Below are 17709 nucleotides of genomic sequence, written 5' to 3'. Positions count from 1 at the left end.
GCGGCTCTGATAGATTATTGAAATTGATTATTGATATGCTATATTAATAGATATTGATAGATTATGATTGGGCCTAGATCCCAGAGCTGAGTCAGTGTGTGTGAACTGTGTGACCCAGTATGTGCAGGAAAGAGGCTCTGTGTTCACAGCAGTAGCAAAGCCTTGCCTGTGGTAGGTGTGGGGCAAATATTAGTTGAATTGATATGACGTGACCAGCCATCACACACCTGTGTGAGAATCCTCACTTGAATGAGGCAGAAAAGCACCGGGTGAAATGTGTAGATGCAAGAATCCAACTGCTGTGGTTCAGAGCTGGTCTTTGCCACTTACTGGTTGTGTGTGACCTTAGACAGAAGTGTAATCTTTCTAAGCCTTCATTTTTGCACCTGGAAAATGAAGAAAATCCCAGGGTCTGCCTTGGGGTTGCCATGAGAATCATATGGCAGGACACTGGTACAGACCTGGTACCAGGTCTGGTACCCAGTAAGGACTCGATAACGGTTCTCTCGACCCCACTCCCCTGTGGAGGTCTCTCTCCCATGACACTGGGTGACTGTGTTGCCTGCATCATGGGAGAGGGCTTATGGGTCCTCTCAGTGAGGTTAACTGAGACCTGCATCTGAGAAAGGGTACTTGGCCATCCAAGTTCAAGATAAAGGGCCACGAGCAGCCTGGTGTCCTAGATCCTGGAAGCAGCTTCTGAATGGCGGAACCAGAGGTGGAGGGAGGTGCTGCCTTTTGCTCCAGCAGTGCTGGTCTTAGGTGCCTCCTGTACGTCATTAACTTTAAAGTATGGGAGCTGGGGCAGCAGGGAACGGCGGGGTCAGCTCGGGATTCGTTTGTGATGGCAGCATTTTATATTGAAAATGTCCATGGTGTCTTTTGTAGACCTCGCCCCGATTTCTTTTACCGCTGCTTTCCAGATGGAGTGATGAACTCGGAAATGCACTGCACAGGTGACCCCGACCTGGTGTCCGAGGGCCGCAAAAGCTTCCCCAGCATCCATTCCTCCTGTAAGTTCACTGCTTGGGACACTAATTCCCCGGTCATGTTTTCTGATCACTTTCTTTGGGAGTTTAGGTGGTGGGGACAGTGTTGAATGTTGGGCACAGTTCATTTTTCTTCGCTGTAGTGGTTGGCTTAGAAACAAACCTTCAACTGGAAATAATAAGCGTGTGAATGAGGCTGTAGAGTTTAAAAAGCATTGTATATGTTGCTTCTGTGAGCTTGGCGCCGTGTAACACGTGACACTTTACCCTGTACAATTCAGGAACTTGACCGTTACAAGGGAATTTACCACGCTTCCTGGGACCTTCTTCTTTTCAGCTCAGTGTTCACTCTAGTTTATTCCTTCAATGAAGGTATTGTGTGTGTGTACCAAAATAAAGCTTCTGTATGTATACATATGTACATATGCATATAACACCCAATATGTAATCTGATTGTAGATATTTGAGCTGGGCCCAGCCTTAAGACAAAGACTAAGTAATATGAGTCAGGTGCAATGTGATGTTGTGGAAGGAACAGTCTGTGAAGTGTGACCAGTCCTGGCTCTGCCAGGGTTTAGCTCTGTGACTTAACCTGTCTGTGCCTCAGTTTCTGCTGTGTAAAATGGAAATGACAGTGCCTCTGGTTTTGCTCGGGGTGAGGGTGAAATTAAGCGATAATGATCACTGACATTTCTGGAGCGTCCGCCATGCCAAAATGTTTAGGTGTTGACTGAATCCACTCACTCTATGTACAGTACTTAGGATAGTGCTTTAAATAAACAGTAGTCATCCACGTCACTGTTTAGTACCAGAGCTGAGGTTTCCAGAGAATCCTGGCTGATGTCTTCATTCCATCAGTGTTTATTGAATGACTTAGGTACCAGGCACGGTGCCAGGTGCTGGGGACACAAAGATAAATAAGACAGAGCTCATGTCCCAGGGGGTCCACAGGCTTTGGCAGAGTGTATGTTTAGGTGTTTCTGGGATAATTGGAGAACCATGGCCACAGGTGACCTCTTGGGAGAGGACAGGCTGCTGTCATGGTCCAAAGCCCTTGATCCCCATGGGACTGATCGTTATTTACCTTTGGCAGCCTGTTACCTTAATCTTTTTCATTTTTTCTAAGTTCCTTAGACACACGCTGATCTTGGCAGGGCCACAGAATAACTGGATGCCCTTTCCTGCCGAATGGTTGCTGGACATTCTGCTCAGAGCCATTGGATATTAGGGTTTGTCCACGAGATATCGGGGTGCCAGGTACTTTGAGTGGCCGTCAACCTGCACAACAGCCCTGCCAAGTCCGGTTGTCCCCATTTTATACATAGGGATGATGAGGCTCAGAGAGACCAGTAACTCATCTGAGGACACTCAGCTGACCCTCCCACCAGCCACTACCATGAGAGTATCTTGGGGCTTTAGGTGATTAAATACAATGAAGTATTCACAGTCCATTTAAATAAATAACTCATTGTCTCTGATTTCTTGGAAGCTACGATGGGTTGAATAGGGGCACCCCAAAAGATAGGTCCTAGACCCAGCTCACAGAACCTGTGAACGTGATCTGATTTGGCAAAAGGGTCTCTGCAGATGTAACTCAGTTAAGGATCTCAAGATGACATCATCCTGGATTTAGAGTGGGCCCTAAACCCAATGACAGCTGTCCTTATAAGAGAAAGGCAGAGGAATATCTGAGACAGAGACAAAGGGGAGAAAGCCACATGCAGATGGAGGCGGAGACTGAAGTGAACCAGCCACAAGTGAAGGAGTTCCTGCCCCCAGACTCTGGAAGAGGCAGGAAGAACCTAGAACCCTCAGAGGGAGCACAGCCCCTCGGACACCTCGGCTGGACTTCCAGCCTCCAGAACTAAGAGAGAACAAATTTAGATTAAACACTTTGCAGTTAGTGGAAAGGGTTTGGCTTTAGAATCATGGGCGAGGTTGAGAGAAACATGTTATTCTGTTGTGTGCTTCTTTAAAATGCCCTCTGAGGTGAATGTAGCAAGGGGCTGGGAGGTGATGCATGAAGATGTGGGCTTTGAGATTCTTCTGGGCTTCAGCTATTCCTGTTACTTGAGACAGAATATCTATTTGGAATCACTCCCTCTCTGTTTCTCCTCTCTGAAGCCACGTTTAAAGTGAGTGTCTGTTTGGGAGGAGTCGTAGTCGCCAGCTGGAGGAAGGCCTGCTGAGTTGAGTCATTTCTCCTTATCATCAGGGCTTCCCATGCTGGCATTGTTTAGAGGTCCCTGGGATAACATCCACCTGGATCGGCTCCCACCTGCCCTCCATCTCTGTCCTTGCGGGGTCGCTCAAGGTCTCTGTTGTTTTAGGGCACGTTCTGCCTTCCCAAAGACTTGGTGCTGAGCTTTAAGGGGCTTCAAAAATTAGAAGTAAGCAGTGAAACCCTATGGCTGTTGAACAGTTAACTGAGGACTGCAGCACAATTTAGTATCTATTGTTGCATTTGAACTTGGGAAGGAAACAGCATTCATGTGAATAACTCAAACTGCAAGACTGCTGGATCACAGAAATTAAGAGGGGAGGCATCCCCCTGCCCCCCTACCCAGAGGGATACACCCTCTGTATCCAGTGCTTTTTCTCACAGGGCTGCCTGCCAGCTGCCTTGTCAATGCGTGGGCTGACGTCCCATCCGTGCTAGACAAGCTTTCTAACAGAGGCTATTACTATCTTTAGCTTAAGATGCTACTTAAAATGTTACAAACTGTTACTACTTGGCAGACACAACATCCTACCCAGGCTCTAGGTTTTGATGGTGGTATTTCCATCTGCTCTTTCTCTCTTTTATGATAGGTCAGTGATTGCCTTGCTGGGAGCTGCCATGTCCATTTAGAAAAACCATCAGTGCTGTTTTCTGGATTCTTTTTGAGTGAATAAGAAGCCTAGTAGCAGTGTCACTCTGCTCCTCAGAGGAGGTGGTAGACCTCAGAGCAGTGACCTCAGTGGACTCCTATTTTGTACACACACTCTTTCTCCCTTTAGTAAATCAGTTTTGCAGTGAGTGGACACAGGCGTTCTGGACCAAGGGGTCTTATAAGACGAATACCCCATTCTGGGTAAATAAGGGCTTGGTTTGCTGTGCTTACAGGTGATTGGAGACCGGAAGGTAATCCTGTCCACATATCATCCTGCAGAGCAGCTGGTTTTCTTTGCACTGAAGAATAAGCATTGATTTTTTTTTCAAAACAAAAGATCTTGTTTGTAATCTACCATGAACAGTCAAACCGCACTCCCCTGAAGTGCTCATGTGGCAAACTGTCCACAAGCAGCGCGTCCCCATGGCAGCCATCTTAGGGGACTTGTTCTGTAAGGTAGCCTGAGCCACCCTTGATGGCAAAAGCAGAGACCACAATTTCAAAGAGCCAGGGATTTCCTTTAGAAGTTTTCCGGAAGTGTAGGGTTGAAAGTGGAGAAAGGTAATGTAGCTTTAAAGCAAGGATATTCTGAAAAGCAAATAGTCTTGTATCACATAATCTCAGTTTTTAATGAGTATTGATTCACCTTCCAGAAAGAAGATGGATTTCAGAGGGAAAAGTAGAAAAAACAAATTATTACTGCCAGTCAAGTTATTAAGAAACTTCTTTCCTGTAAAAATGGTAGCCTTGAATAAAGTGGTACTGTTGTCGAAGGGTTGGCAAACGACAGCCAAATTCAGTGGCTGCCTGTTTTTGTAAATAAAGTTTTATCGGCCCATTCATTTATATTTTGTCTCTGGAGCTTTCACTTTATAATGAGACATGGCCCACAAAACTGAAAACGTGCTCCAAATAGCGTATCACTTCATGGGTTGGAGTGGGGAGGTGGGATGAATAGACAGAGCACAGAGGATTTTTAGGGCAATGGAAATATGTCTGTATAGTCCTATAATGATGGACACGTCATTATCCTTTTTTCCCAAACCCAAAGAATGTACAACACCAAGAGTGACCCCTAAAGTAAACTGTGGACTTTGGGTGATTATGAAGGACCAGTGTGGGTTCATCAATTGTAACAAATGTTGGAAGATGCTGAATGTGTGGGGGCGGGAGGTAGGGGGCAATCTTTCTACCTGCTTCATTTTGCCGTGAACCTAAAACTCAAAAAAATTAAACAAAGAGCATAACTAAAGCAAGACCGGTGCATTTGAACTGTGCACATAGATGTTTCCTTTTTAAGCAAGTCCATTCCAGTGTACAAGTAAAAAGGGGGCATTTATAGGACAACCCGTGCTTGTGGGATGTAGGTTTAACATGACAAACAAGATTTATAGGTGTATCTGGCTAATGATGATGTAGCAGCCTCTTCTAGAGCACTTACTGTTTTGTAGGTACGGGGCGAGCACTTGGGGAGGGTACAGGATGGTCAGACATGGCCCGTGTTCTCTTTCGGGAAAGGGCAGGCAGGTACCGGGGCTTCAACACAGTGCTCTGGGGTTGGGGAGCTGAGAATTCCTGTCGGGCCAGGGGCCAGCCCCGGGGAGGAAACACGCTTTCTCCTGTGCTCTCCCAGGAAAGTACATACAAGCGACATGTTCTGAGCTATTTAGGTTTAAAGTGTGTTCATTCTGTTCCTTAGCTGCTGTAGAATCCTAGATTGAAAATCACTTCAGTGCCTTTGAGAGAAGCCTGATGGCAGTTTTTCCCTTTGTTTTGTTTTTCTCTTTTTGTTCTTGGAACCTCTTAGGATCCTTTATCTCTGAAGTTTCACAATGATGTGCCTTACTGGGATTTTTTCCCCTGTAGTGTTCTGGTCCCCCAGGGAGTCCTTTGAACCTGGAACTTCATGCATCTCCCCTTTCTGTTCTGTTTCTTTTCTCTGGATCCTGTATTAGGCAGATGTTGAATCTCCTGGATTGAGCTCATCCTTTTATTTCCTATTGTCTGTCTTTTTGTCTTTTTTGTTCATCTTCCCAGGAGAACTTTTTAAAATTTTATTTACCAACATTTCTATTGAATTGTATTATGATTTTTATATTTGTTATTTCCAGCAGCTCTTTCCTGAACATATATATATATATATATATATATATATATATATATATATACACACACACACACACACAAAATAGTCCCTTTTTTCATGGGTACAATATCTGTTTCCTCCCTTTGTTTGCAGGTGTCATCTGTTCCCCATCTTGTGTTTATTTATGGGGTTTTGTATCTAGCGTTTGTTAGATAACCAAATAGCTGGTGATCCTCAGCTGTATGTTCTTATTTAAAATGGAAGCACTAAAGCTAAGTGGGCGGAGCTTATTAGTTGGGCTTCACTGAAGGCTGATTGAGGAATAAGCTGGGTTTTCACTGATTGGCTCTGAGTATTAGCATCTGGCCTTCACGTTGAGGAGATTTGATTCCACCGGAGGAGTATACATGAACTTGGCATTCTGGGAGTCGTGCAGAAGGGGCTTGGGTTCTTGAAGGTCACTTTGCAGACGTTCCTGTAACCCTCCTGCTTTCAGTCTGGTTGTTCAGCCCTGTTCTCTACTTGCCTGCTTTCCCTAAGCGTGGAGCCACAGCTGATTAAACCTTGTATCTTCTTCAAGAGTCAGGTAGGCGGCAGTTTCCTGGTTTGCAGGATGAGGTGGGGACCCGGAGAGTTGCACTGCTCTTTATAGGGACTTTCCACCCACTTCCCTGTTTCCAGCCTGTGTCTCACCCTGTCCCCTGCAGCACCTGGTACTTCTGGTTCAAAGCCTTTGCAGGGTCCTGCCTGGTGAATGAGCGTTTCTCATCGGTACCACCATCTGCAGGCATGTAGACTTGCCACTCCTCGGTTCTGAGTCAGTATTGCTGTGCCATCTGCTTTCCATCTTGATACTCTGTGGTTTGCAGTTGAGGTGCTTCTGTTTAAGATAGAATGTGTGTTCCTGTTTGCATTAGTCAGGGTTGTCCAGAGAAACAGAACCATTACGGTGTGTGTGTGTCTATATATAGAGAGAGTTGTAGGGTGGGGATTTTAAGGAATTGGCTCAGATGATTGTGGGGTTTGGTAAATCGGAAATGCATAGGTCAGGCCAGCAGGCTGGAAACTTACTAGGTAAGAGTTGATGTTGCCATCTTAAGTTGGAAATCTTCAGGGCGGGCCTCAGGCTGGAAAGTCCAGCAGGCTTCCTATGTTGCAGTCTTGAGGTTGATGCCGTATTTGGGAAACCTCAGTCTTTGCTGAGGCCTTCAACTGATTGGACGAGGCCCACCCATGTTATGGAGGGTGATCTCCTTTACTTAAAGTCAACTGGTTGCAAATGCTCATCACATCTGAAATAGACCTTTGCAGCCACATTTAGACTGGTGTTGACCAAACAGCTGGGCACCATGGCCAAGCCAAGTTGACACGTAAAAGTAGCTATCACACTTGTTTCTTTGCTTCCCTGTAATTTTCAAATCAGAAATACCTTAGTTGCAGAGGTACCATATGGTAGAAGATGCTTGTTTGTCCTTGGTGTTACTTTGATGACAGAGTCCTTAAGAGTGGAGTACCTACACTGAAGGATCTTTGCACGCCATGTCTGGGAGTTTGCTTTTGCTGAATGAATCTAAATGGGTATTAACTATGGACTGAGAAACTATCATAGGATATCATCTATGCTAACCAGCCATGTTTAACGCCATCAAGCACGGATATTCAATATTGTGAACCAGCTTGTTCTTAGAGTGGTTAGGCAGGCTTTTGCATAAAGAAACAGGAAACAGGAGAGCAGAGGAAATTGCAAGATTCATTTGTTTTGCATCACCTAATGAAATGAAATTCCTGTCCGGGGATGTTGCTGGTAGATGGAAAGCTTAAAAAATGCCACCTTCTTCTTCTTCTTTTAAGAATCGTGTAAAATTAAAAGCAACAAATGAACAAGACAAACAAAAACACAAAGACACAGATTGGTGGTTACCAGAGGGAAAAGGGACTGAGGGGGAGATAGAAAAGGGTAAAGGAGTCAAATATATGGTGACAGAAGGACACTTGATTCTGGGTGGTGAATACACAATGCAATATATAGGTGATGTATTATAGAAATGTACACTTGAAACCTATATAATTTTATTAACCAGTGTCACCTCAATAAATTTAATAAATTTTTTTAAAAAGAAAGGTGATTGGTGGTTGCCTTGGTAATATAGGAGCATAAAAAAAGTTTCCAAGGAAACAATTGGAATGATGGCTATGGATATTATCTTGACCACGGATATGTATTCATGAGTGTGTGTGTGTGTGTGTGTGTGTGTGTGTGTGTATAAAATATTTTAAAATTGTATGTTAAAAAAATGGTATAAAGTGGCATGGGCTGCTGTTAGGTCCTTGGTTCAGCTAGGACACGCTGGTGGTCAGTTGTCTGAGGTCAGCTCGACTTGTGGGTCTTATTGACATAGCGATGAAAGCTCCCAGGTTCACTGTCCTGTCAAAGGATGTCATCACACTTGGCAAGAGCCCCTCGGAGCTTTTCTCCTAAGTTTGTATTATCCTGCGTCACAAGCTTCCCAGACAATTTCAGAAGCTCTGAGAAGCGTCTGACCTAATGTTGCCTCATCTTCCTCATCCAAATGGAGATCCCCCTGAACACTGGAAAGGCTTGTTTTGGGGTTGCCAAACTCCTGAAGGGAGTGTTGGCTTTAACTAGCATCAGACCTCTTTGTAGGATGGTGTTTCTCAAACTTTCTTTCCTTTTCCTTATCACCCTTTCCTCCTTTTTTAGACTTTTTTCCCCTAATTGCTCATCTCTACCATGAAATGTTAATACTGCAGATATACTGTGTATCTGTGTCCTGTGGCCCTTTGGAGATTTTCTCATCTCCCCAAGAACCAGTTCTCATCCTGTTGGGGGCGATATTGTCCTGGTTGAGAAGTCATATTTTGGGGCGGTGGTAGTTCTGACCTGGACAATTTAAACCCCCCTCCCCCCACACACACACTCTGGGGGACATTTAACAATTTCTGGAGACATTTTTGGTTGTTCAGGGGTGTTGCTACTGGCATCTAGTACGTAGAGGCTAGGCATGCTGCTAAACATCCTACAGTGCACAGGACAGTCCCCACAACACGGAATTATCCTGTCCAAAATGTCAATAGTATCTGGGCTGAGATAGCCTCTTCTAGGGTAATTAGCAAATAGATGGGAGAAATCGATCACTCACATATTAAATTCACCCACTCTCCAAGTTCCTGGTCTGAATAAATAGAATATTTTTAAAAACGCATACTGTTTAATTAATCAAAATACTCTCCCTCCACAACCTGGCTCACTATTTGACTTCTATGGGGAAAAAGATCAGGGTTAGATTAAAGGTTACAATTAAAGCCTAATGCCTTTTCATTTCTGTCTTTTGAAACTTTTTGTTATAAAAATATGTCAGACATATACAAATCAGAAAGCTAGTGAATATTCATGCTCCAGGTACGACATTCTGCCATTCTTGCTTCCTGGTTTTCTCTGCCCATTTCCTGCCACCATTTAATAATGACGATTTTTAATTATTTTATCACTTTAAGATAAAATTTACATTGAAATGCATAAATCAGTGCTATTCAGCTCTGACAAATGCACACACTATGTAACCCATGTTATCACAAGGTAGAGTCGTTCTGTAGCCCCAGAAAGTTCCTTTATGTCCATTTCCAGTCAGTGTCCATCCCCTCAAGACAGCCATTGTACAGGGTTTTGTTTTTAACTTTCGATTAGTTTTACCTGTTTTAGAACTTCATATAATTGGAATCGCACAGTGTGTTCTTTATGTGTGGTGACATTTGTTCCGTAGAATGTCTTGAAATTCTTCGTGTTGTTAGGAGTATATATCAGTAATATATTCTGTGTTATTGCTGAAGTGTATTTCATGGTAATGGATAGTCCACAAATTGTTTATTCATTCTCTTTTTGATGAGCATTTGGATTGTTTCCAGTTTTTGCAATTGTCAGTAAAGCTGCTATAAATATTTGTTTGCAATTCTTTTAGTGGACTGTGTTGCCTTTTATCTTGGCTAAATATCTATGAGTGGCTTTGCTGGGTAAAAAGTTAGGTATATGCTTAACATTAGGAGAAACTGCCAAGTATTTTTGCAAAGTGTTTATGTCCGTTTCCATTCCCACTGGCCATGTATGAAAATTCACAGACTGCACGTCTTTACCAACATTTGGTATTAGCAGTCTCTTTAGGTTTAGTCATTTTGGTGGGCATGCAGTGGTGTCTCATTGTAGTTTTAAGTTGCATTTCCCAATGACTAATGATGTTGTGTACCCTTTCATTTGCATATTGGCTGTTTACATCTCTTCCTTGGTGCAGCGTGTATTCAGGTCTTTGCCCGTTACATTTTTTTGGTCTATTTATGATTAATTAATTGGTGGCGATTCCTCACATTTTGTCAAATAAATATTTTGTAAATATTTTCTCCCATCAGTGGCTCACCTATTCATTTTTTTAGTGGTGTTTTCTGATGAGCAGTAGTTTTAAATTTTGATGAAATCGAAGAGACTTTCCTTTCACCATCAAATAGGTTTGATGCCTTTGCAAAAATTAATAGACTGTAGAAATGCGGGTCTCTTTCTCTTTCTGCATTTATTAATCTATATGCCTATTCTTACGCCAGAACCACCCTCTGTTGATTACTGTAGCTTTCTGGTAGGTTTTGAAGTCAGGCAGTTTGAGTTCTTCATCTTTGTTTTATTTTTCTCAAGGTATTTTGGCAATTATGGGTCTTTGGAGCTGGGGTCAGGGACAGTGGCAGGTTTTCTCTGAACGACAGCCATGCTGTAGGACTGGGCATTGCAGGCGGAGCATGGAACCTCTGGTCTTTCTGGGGGATGAGAAATGCTGACAGCTTGGCCCTCCCAGGAAGATACCACTGCCCTTCCTAGCAGGGGGGAGAGGGAGGGAGCCCTGTGTTCCAGGCTGCACCCACCTGGAATGGAGTTTCCATCACCCTGAGCTGGAGGGAGGGGACTCGGGGTACATATACCATAGACTCACTGTTCTTACTGACGTTAGTATATTTTCTTCAATAAATGTCTCTTTATTTGCCATATGCTCTTAGGACCATTTTCGGAGACTTAAAGACATTTTTAAAAAATAATTTCCCCCAGTTTTCCTTGGGAGTGGGTCCATGTAGCTCCTCACATTACCATTCGAGTAGCAGAATTCCCTATGTCAGTTTTGATAGATTGTGTTTTTAAATCAGTTTGTATGTTTTATCTAGTTTGTTGAATTTATTAGTATAAAGTTGTTTATATATTTCCCTATTGACTTTTTGATGTCTGTAACATCAGTAGTGACAGCCCTTCTTCCATTTCTCTTCTAGTAATGTGTTTTTCTATTCTTTTCTTTTTAATTTTACTTGGGATTTATCAATTTTACCAACCTTTTTTAGAAAACAAACTTTTGTTTCCATTCTACTTCATTGATTTTGGCTCTTATCTATATTACTCATTGTTTTTAATTTGTATTTAATTTGCTCATAATTTTGTAGCTTCTTAAATTGGAAATAAGCATTTAAAGATATAAATTTCCCCTAAGTCCTGCTTTAGCTGTACCCCATAAAATTTGATGATTGTATTTTTAATTGTTATTATGTTCAAAATATTTTCTACCTTTCCTTGTGATTTCTTCTTTGATTTATGGGTTATTTAGAAGTAGGTGTTTTACTTTTCAAATAATTAAGGCTTTCCGGCTATCTTAATGGTATAAATTTTTAATTTAGTTTTATTTGTGAATAGAAACCATGCTGTACAAAATTTCAGTCTTTTGAAATTTATAGAGATTTGTTCTATTGTTTAGTGTACTTAATCTTGGAGGATGTTTCCATGCAGACCTGAAAATGAATCCTGCATTTCTTGGGAGTGGCATTCCATATGTGTCAAATTAAGATGCTGTCATTCAGAAATTTTTGATCCTTGCTTTTTTTCTTTTTGTCTCATTGTTCTGTTCAATTAATGAGAATAGGGTTTGGTAATCATTAACTATGATTATAGTTTTGTTTGTTTTTCCTTTTAATTTTGCACTGTTTACCTAACATATTTTGGGCCTCTATTTATAGGCATTACACATTTATGTTTGTTATGTATTCTTGAAATGTTGGCCCTTTTATCATCATGAAATGTCCTCTGATTCTTATTTTGTCTCTTCCTATTTCATGTAATGACTTCTTGTGGAAGCAAGGCCCATGGGCCCATCAATTGTGAAACATTTTCATCACAGAGATCTTGTTTTTGGCCCTTGGTAATGAAATAGGTTTGAATTATAAATGAATTGTTGGTTAGACAGCTGTTTTGTGAGGGTTTCTTTTACCACTGTTTCAAACTATTGGCTTTTAACTTAGTCTTCCAATTTGGGCCCAAAGATCATTCAAGATCGCAGATACATTCTAAAAATAGAAATTTAAATCACCACATGGCCTCTGTAATGGACATCTTTTGGGATATGGTAAAGTGAATGGATTGATATATGGGTAGAAAGAAGGAAAGAAGTCAATTAATGAATCAGTCATGAGACAACAATGTCATACAATCCCCTTCTCTGGAAATTGGCCCAGTCCTGAGGTGGGGGCCCGTCCTCAGCTGGGGCCCTGCCATTGAAATGTGACCTTTTGGGTTCAGAAACACAAGGCCTTTTCTTTATGTTTTCTCAGATTCATATCTAGTATGTATATCCTTAGAACCAGCGTGGTCTTTCTTTTCCCTTTTGGGTAGAACTCAAACATACCTAAGTTATTCCCATGGGCATCTCCACAGGAAACATTGCTTCCTTATGCCTCCCTGTGGGTCTGGGGGCTGCCTCTCCCACCTCTGTTGGCATCGACTTGGAAAATGCAAAGTCATTTTAATGTTAGCTGGAGCCAACCTAATTAGAAAGTTAAGTCTGCCGAAGGAAAATGAAACAGCTCATTCCACAGCCAAGTCTGCGTAGTCTTTGGATGATTCAGACCAACACTTCTTTCCTTCCATCAGCCTCTGGAGTCTGCTAATTAGCGCTAAATAGCACCTTCCTCCTATGCCAGCAGTGGATTTGGCGCTGGGGATGTAGAAGAAGAAAAAGCATTTGAAGCCTTTGAAGAGTGTGGCATTCTCCAACGATGGTAATCAGCACACTTCACAGCTTCCAGCTCTTCGGTGGCTTCCAGTGCACGGAAGGGATAATCCAGTCTCTTTAGCATTGTCCTCCGGCCTTGCATGCACTGGCCCCTGCCCCCTCTTCAGCCTCATGGCCTGTCCCCCCCCACCCCTTTGCTTTCTGTGCTTCAGCCACTTTGTCCTTTTGATGGTAATGGAAATGCCTATCATTTATTGAACACGGGAAATGTGTCAAGGTCTATGTTAAAGGCTTTAAAGGGCCTAACCCCATTGAATCCTCACAACATACCTGGGGGATCAGAATTATTATTAGTCCTCTTGTCCAGATGAGGAAACTGAGGCTCAGGGAGAACAACAATTTGCCCCAACATCACACGGCCAGTATATCACAGAGCTGGCATGTATACCCAGATCATGTGACTTTAGACCCCAAACTCTCGATTTCAGAGCCCAGTTCCCTCAGCGTGAGATATTCTTTCTTTCCTTGGCCTTTGAACTTGCCCTTCTCTCATGTTTCTCAAGTCCTCTCAGAACGTCAAAACCCCACCCATTGTCTTTCCGCACTTACTGTGTCATGTACACCAGTGCAATTTCCAACTCCCAGCACGTGCTTCTGTCTCGGAGGGTTTCTGCTGGCTGCCAGACCCACTCTGCCTGTGCTCACAGCAGACTGGATGTGCGTTGAATGAAGGCTTCCCCATCCCCTAGAGCAGCTCTCAGCCAGTGATTAATAGGGGTTCGTGTATAATCACCTCGCTTCCTTGCCTCTTAGGTGGGAAAAGTCTGAGATGTGTATGTCACGCTGTCTCCCAGAGTTCCCCAGTGGCACTGAGCTCGTGCTGCCCACAGCGGTACCTTGCTTGATGTGACAGGCTTCCCATCCCTGTATCCCTTCCCCACAGGTGTTTACTGGCATCGTCTTCCTAATGAATTACTAGCACTCGACTCCATCTCAGGACCATCCTGAGGGAACCCAAGCTAAGACGTGACCATGGCTAATCCTGCTTATTCCTTGAACTTCAGCCTAAGTATGGCCTTATTAAAGAAGCCGTCCTGAATGTTTCAAATTTTTCTCCTATAATTCTTGTCATGGCACTTCATGGAGTCTGTAATCATCCTGGTTGTTTACTTGTTTTTCCATCTGCTGCTGCCATTAGCCCTGAGCTCAGTGAGGACGGGAACCTGATTATCCCCAGGGCTGACGTGTTCCCAGGGCCCAGCACAGAGAATGACTCATGTTAGGTGCCCTGAAATATTTATTGCACTAAATTAATGCACTTAATTGAATAAAGACTTAACCGAAGCTGCATTTATGCTATAGATATTTATTATGTAACCAGGACCCCAAATTCAGAGTTCTCAGAACCCCCCCACATCTTCCTTTGCTTAGAGCACGCGAGAGACCTGAGCTGTGAGGATAATGTGGTCAGCTCTCCAGATAATTAGCAGTATAATCTAATGGCAAACCCTATAACTGCTCGGGCTTCTCTTTCCCTTTTAGAAGATGAAGGGATATGGTTGGGATAGGGTTTTCATAACTCACTTTCAGTTGTGGAATTCTGTGGTCTCTTTCGGCCTCCATTTCATCAGCTTATAAGAAGGTTTAAAAATACCTACCAAAGATGTTGTTATGAGAATTGAGAGGGATCAGGGTGTGAAGCCCCTTGCACTGTGCCAGGCACATAGTAGGTGCTTTGTGCATACCGAATGACATGGTACGTTAGGGTCCTTTTTGCCTGGAAGCCTGAGTGGGACCTGAGACTGGGGCCTTATGGGAAGAGAGCTTTACTCCTGAGCTTTGACACTCGCTTGTCTTTTTTTTTTTTTTTCCCAATAAGCAGACATGCTTAGAAGATAGAAGTTCTTTGGGAATCTCTTGATGCTTATTTTCCCCAATAAATGGATTCAATGTCAGGCCACAGGTTGTTCTCTCTCTCATGGGATCATCTCCCTTAGTTTTCTGGGTCATGATGAAATGTATAATGTTTCATCAGAAAGAAAGGAAGTGAGGGAGGGAGGGAGGGAGGCAGGCAGGCAGGCCAGCCCTTGCTTTCCTTACAGTTCCTTACATACTAACTAGATGTTGAGTGAAACATGATTTTCTTGAGAGCCTCCAGCCGAGCCTCTCCAGATCGCACAGTGATTAGTAACCTTGTGAAAAATGTGGCTCATATCTTCGTTCTTTACTAATATGCCATTTTGGTCAACAGTTCGAATATTTTGGCCTGGGTATGATTTACCACACCCTACAAATAAAACAAGGTTCTGTTTATTTTTTTCAAAATGATTCCCTTCTGGAAAAGAAGTGTGACTGGCATTTGCTGACCTTGCCAGAGCGAGGGAGCCCATGTCTCCTCTCAGCTTCATCCTATGAACCGAGGGGTCGTTTCCCCTTATTAGGCTTTAGCTGCTAAGACGGGAGATGTTGCCCCATAGTTCACAATTTGGCCTTTGTCACATATCTTAGGTAAAATCTCCCCATACTTTGTAAATGCTTTAAGAAGTATCCATCCACTTATTTCTGTAGTGATTCGGTCATTCGTTCAACACCTAGTTATCTGTGCACCGTGTGGGCTGAGTCAGTCGTAAGTCAGACGTGCTCCCTGTCCCAGCACAGTTTACAGCGCAGGGCCACCGTGAGCCCGTGTGGTGCTTGAGGCCAGTTAGGAAAAGTCCTCGCTCCCGCTAGCAGACGCAACCCCAGGGCGTGGTGAGCTGAGTGCAGGCCTCCTTGTCAGCTGGGCACCCTTGGGCAGTGAGCATTCTGAATAACCATTCCTGGCAGCCCTGATGGACAACAATGGACATTAAACAAATAATGACACAGTCATTTAATTACAATCTTGACATAGACTAGTAGGAAAAATACATAATACATAATAATTAAGTGGAGTGTTTGTTACTAATCAGAGGCATCTGGGATCATTAATTCTGAAGGAGGAGTGGGGCGAGGTAGGAAGAGGGGGTGAGAGCATTTCTGACGGGAAGAGCCCCAAGTACACCTGGACCTCATTATGATGTCAGTGGAGGAGGGAAACAGAAGACAAGCTGGTAATGGAGGAGAGGACCAGGGCATGTAGATCATTTTATGACTTACGGATTTCTGGTCTAAGTTCCATGAGCATTTCTTTAGTTATTGTTTCTCCATATGTTCATAACTGCATATTGTCAAATGTCAAAAGGATGCCATTTTAAGACCTAGATTGGTGCTAAAAATGATAGATTTCCTTTTCTCGTCATTAGATTGCTCTCCATAAATAAATTATTTTGTATCCAAGAACATTCCTATATTAATATGATAGTGACAGAAGAATTATTTTCAGGCTCAGGTAGACCTGAGTTTGGCCTGGCTCCGTTACTTAGTCATAATGAGATGTTGCTTCATGACTTTGCGTCTCAGTTTACTCATCTGTAAACAAGTTCTAATCCCACCTTTCAAGGTGTGGGGGAAATTAAATGAGATAATTTATTCCCTCTTGAACTCTGACTCCGGGAAAGACAGAAAAGTCTGGTTTCTGTGCCCTTTGGCAGTTGGAAGGGCAAGAGTGAAACAAAATCTGTCATATAGACAGGTACGTATTTAAATAGACAGGTATCTATTTGAATAGACAAGTATCTATTTGAATAGACAAGTATCTATTTGAATAGACAGGTATGTATTTGAATATACAGGTATGTACTTGAATAGACAAGTATCTATTTGAATAGACAAGTATCTATTTGAATAGACAGGTATGTATTTGAATAGACAGGTATCTATTTGAATGTGTTTGTTTCTAACTCATTGAGATAGCAGGCTACAAATGTGTCACAAATGTGTCTAGTTTATTTCCCCGTGGAAAGGTGTGTGTTTAATTATTGCACTGTTAATCATCTCGACTTCATGATGTGTGTTTTGCAGTGAGAGTTGTGCAACATATTCAGTGTACATATTCCTTTTGTCTCGGTTTTTCACGCTTACACATATGGTATTAATAGGATTCTAAGTGCAAATGTATACCCTTCAGAAATTCATTGTCTTACAATTTTTCAAAACAAAAGTAAAATATTGAAAAAATTATTTCTCCAATCATGGCTTGCTGTGCACTTAAGAATTATGGCCTGCCACGTGGCTCATTCTTGACAAGTGTGTGCTTCCCAGAGCCGGCCCTGGAGCAGGGCCTTCGGACACAGCATGACACTCTTGCCTGCCAGCCTCAGGTGAGAACTGCGTGTCCTGCAGGAGCTTCATTTCCAAGAACGTTGGTTAATGGTCACACCCACACTTACAAAGGTCCCAGAGATGAGGACACTCAGCATGAAGTCAGCTGGCGTGTCCGCCAGCACGGGCCCATGCACAAACTGCCAGAGTCATAGCCTGACCTTAAACAGTGGGATGGGAAGTCATTACCTTCCATTTCCTCCATCGTATTGCCCATTGGATGGTGGTGAAGAACAGAATTCATAGCCAGTTCTTTAAGTGAAAACATCATTTATGGAGGCAATTGCTAGAGATGCAAAGGAAAATCTCTGGGTACCGTGAGGATGGTGGTTGTGAAAACTGAGGTACCTGGGCACCGCTGTTTACAGGGCCTCCTTCAGTCTGTTTGTGAGGGACGGGATTTGGAACAGCTCAGGTGTGGCGGTGTGAGCCTGTTACAGAGGAGCCTGCTGCCTGCCCCAGAATGGAAGGTGCTG

At 43.0% G+C, this 17709-nt stretch overlaps 1 protein-coding gene across 5 annotated transcripts in view; it reads left to right on the top strand.

The window, feature by feature from the left end:
• Positions 1-17709, top strand: part of PLPP4 (phospholipid phosphatase 4) — a 111688-nt gene that overhangs the window by 54091 nt on the left and 39888 nt on the right. For 2 of the 5 annotated variants that reach the window (XM_081074763.1, XM_081074764.1), the window contains exon 5: positions 889-1013. The exons of 2 other annotated variants lie outside the window; for them this stretch is intronic. In XM_081074763.1, the coding sequence (XP_080930889.1) occupies positions 889-1013 (125 nt within the window). The remainder of the gene's footprint in view (positions 1-888; positions 1014-17709) is intronic. One more of the 5 variants, XM_081074766.1, reaches the window with a different exon arrangement.

The sequence above is a fragment of the Rhinolophus hipposideros genome (assembly GCF_964194185.1).
Source record: "Rhinolophus hipposideros genome assembly, chromosome: 15".
Taxonomy (NCBI): Eukaryota; Metazoa; Chordata; class Mammalia; order Chiroptera; family Rhinolophidae; genus Rhinolophus; species Rhinolophus hipposideros.
Note: the sequence above shows the minus strand (reverse complement) of the source record. Positions and strands in the feature narration are given on the sequence as shown.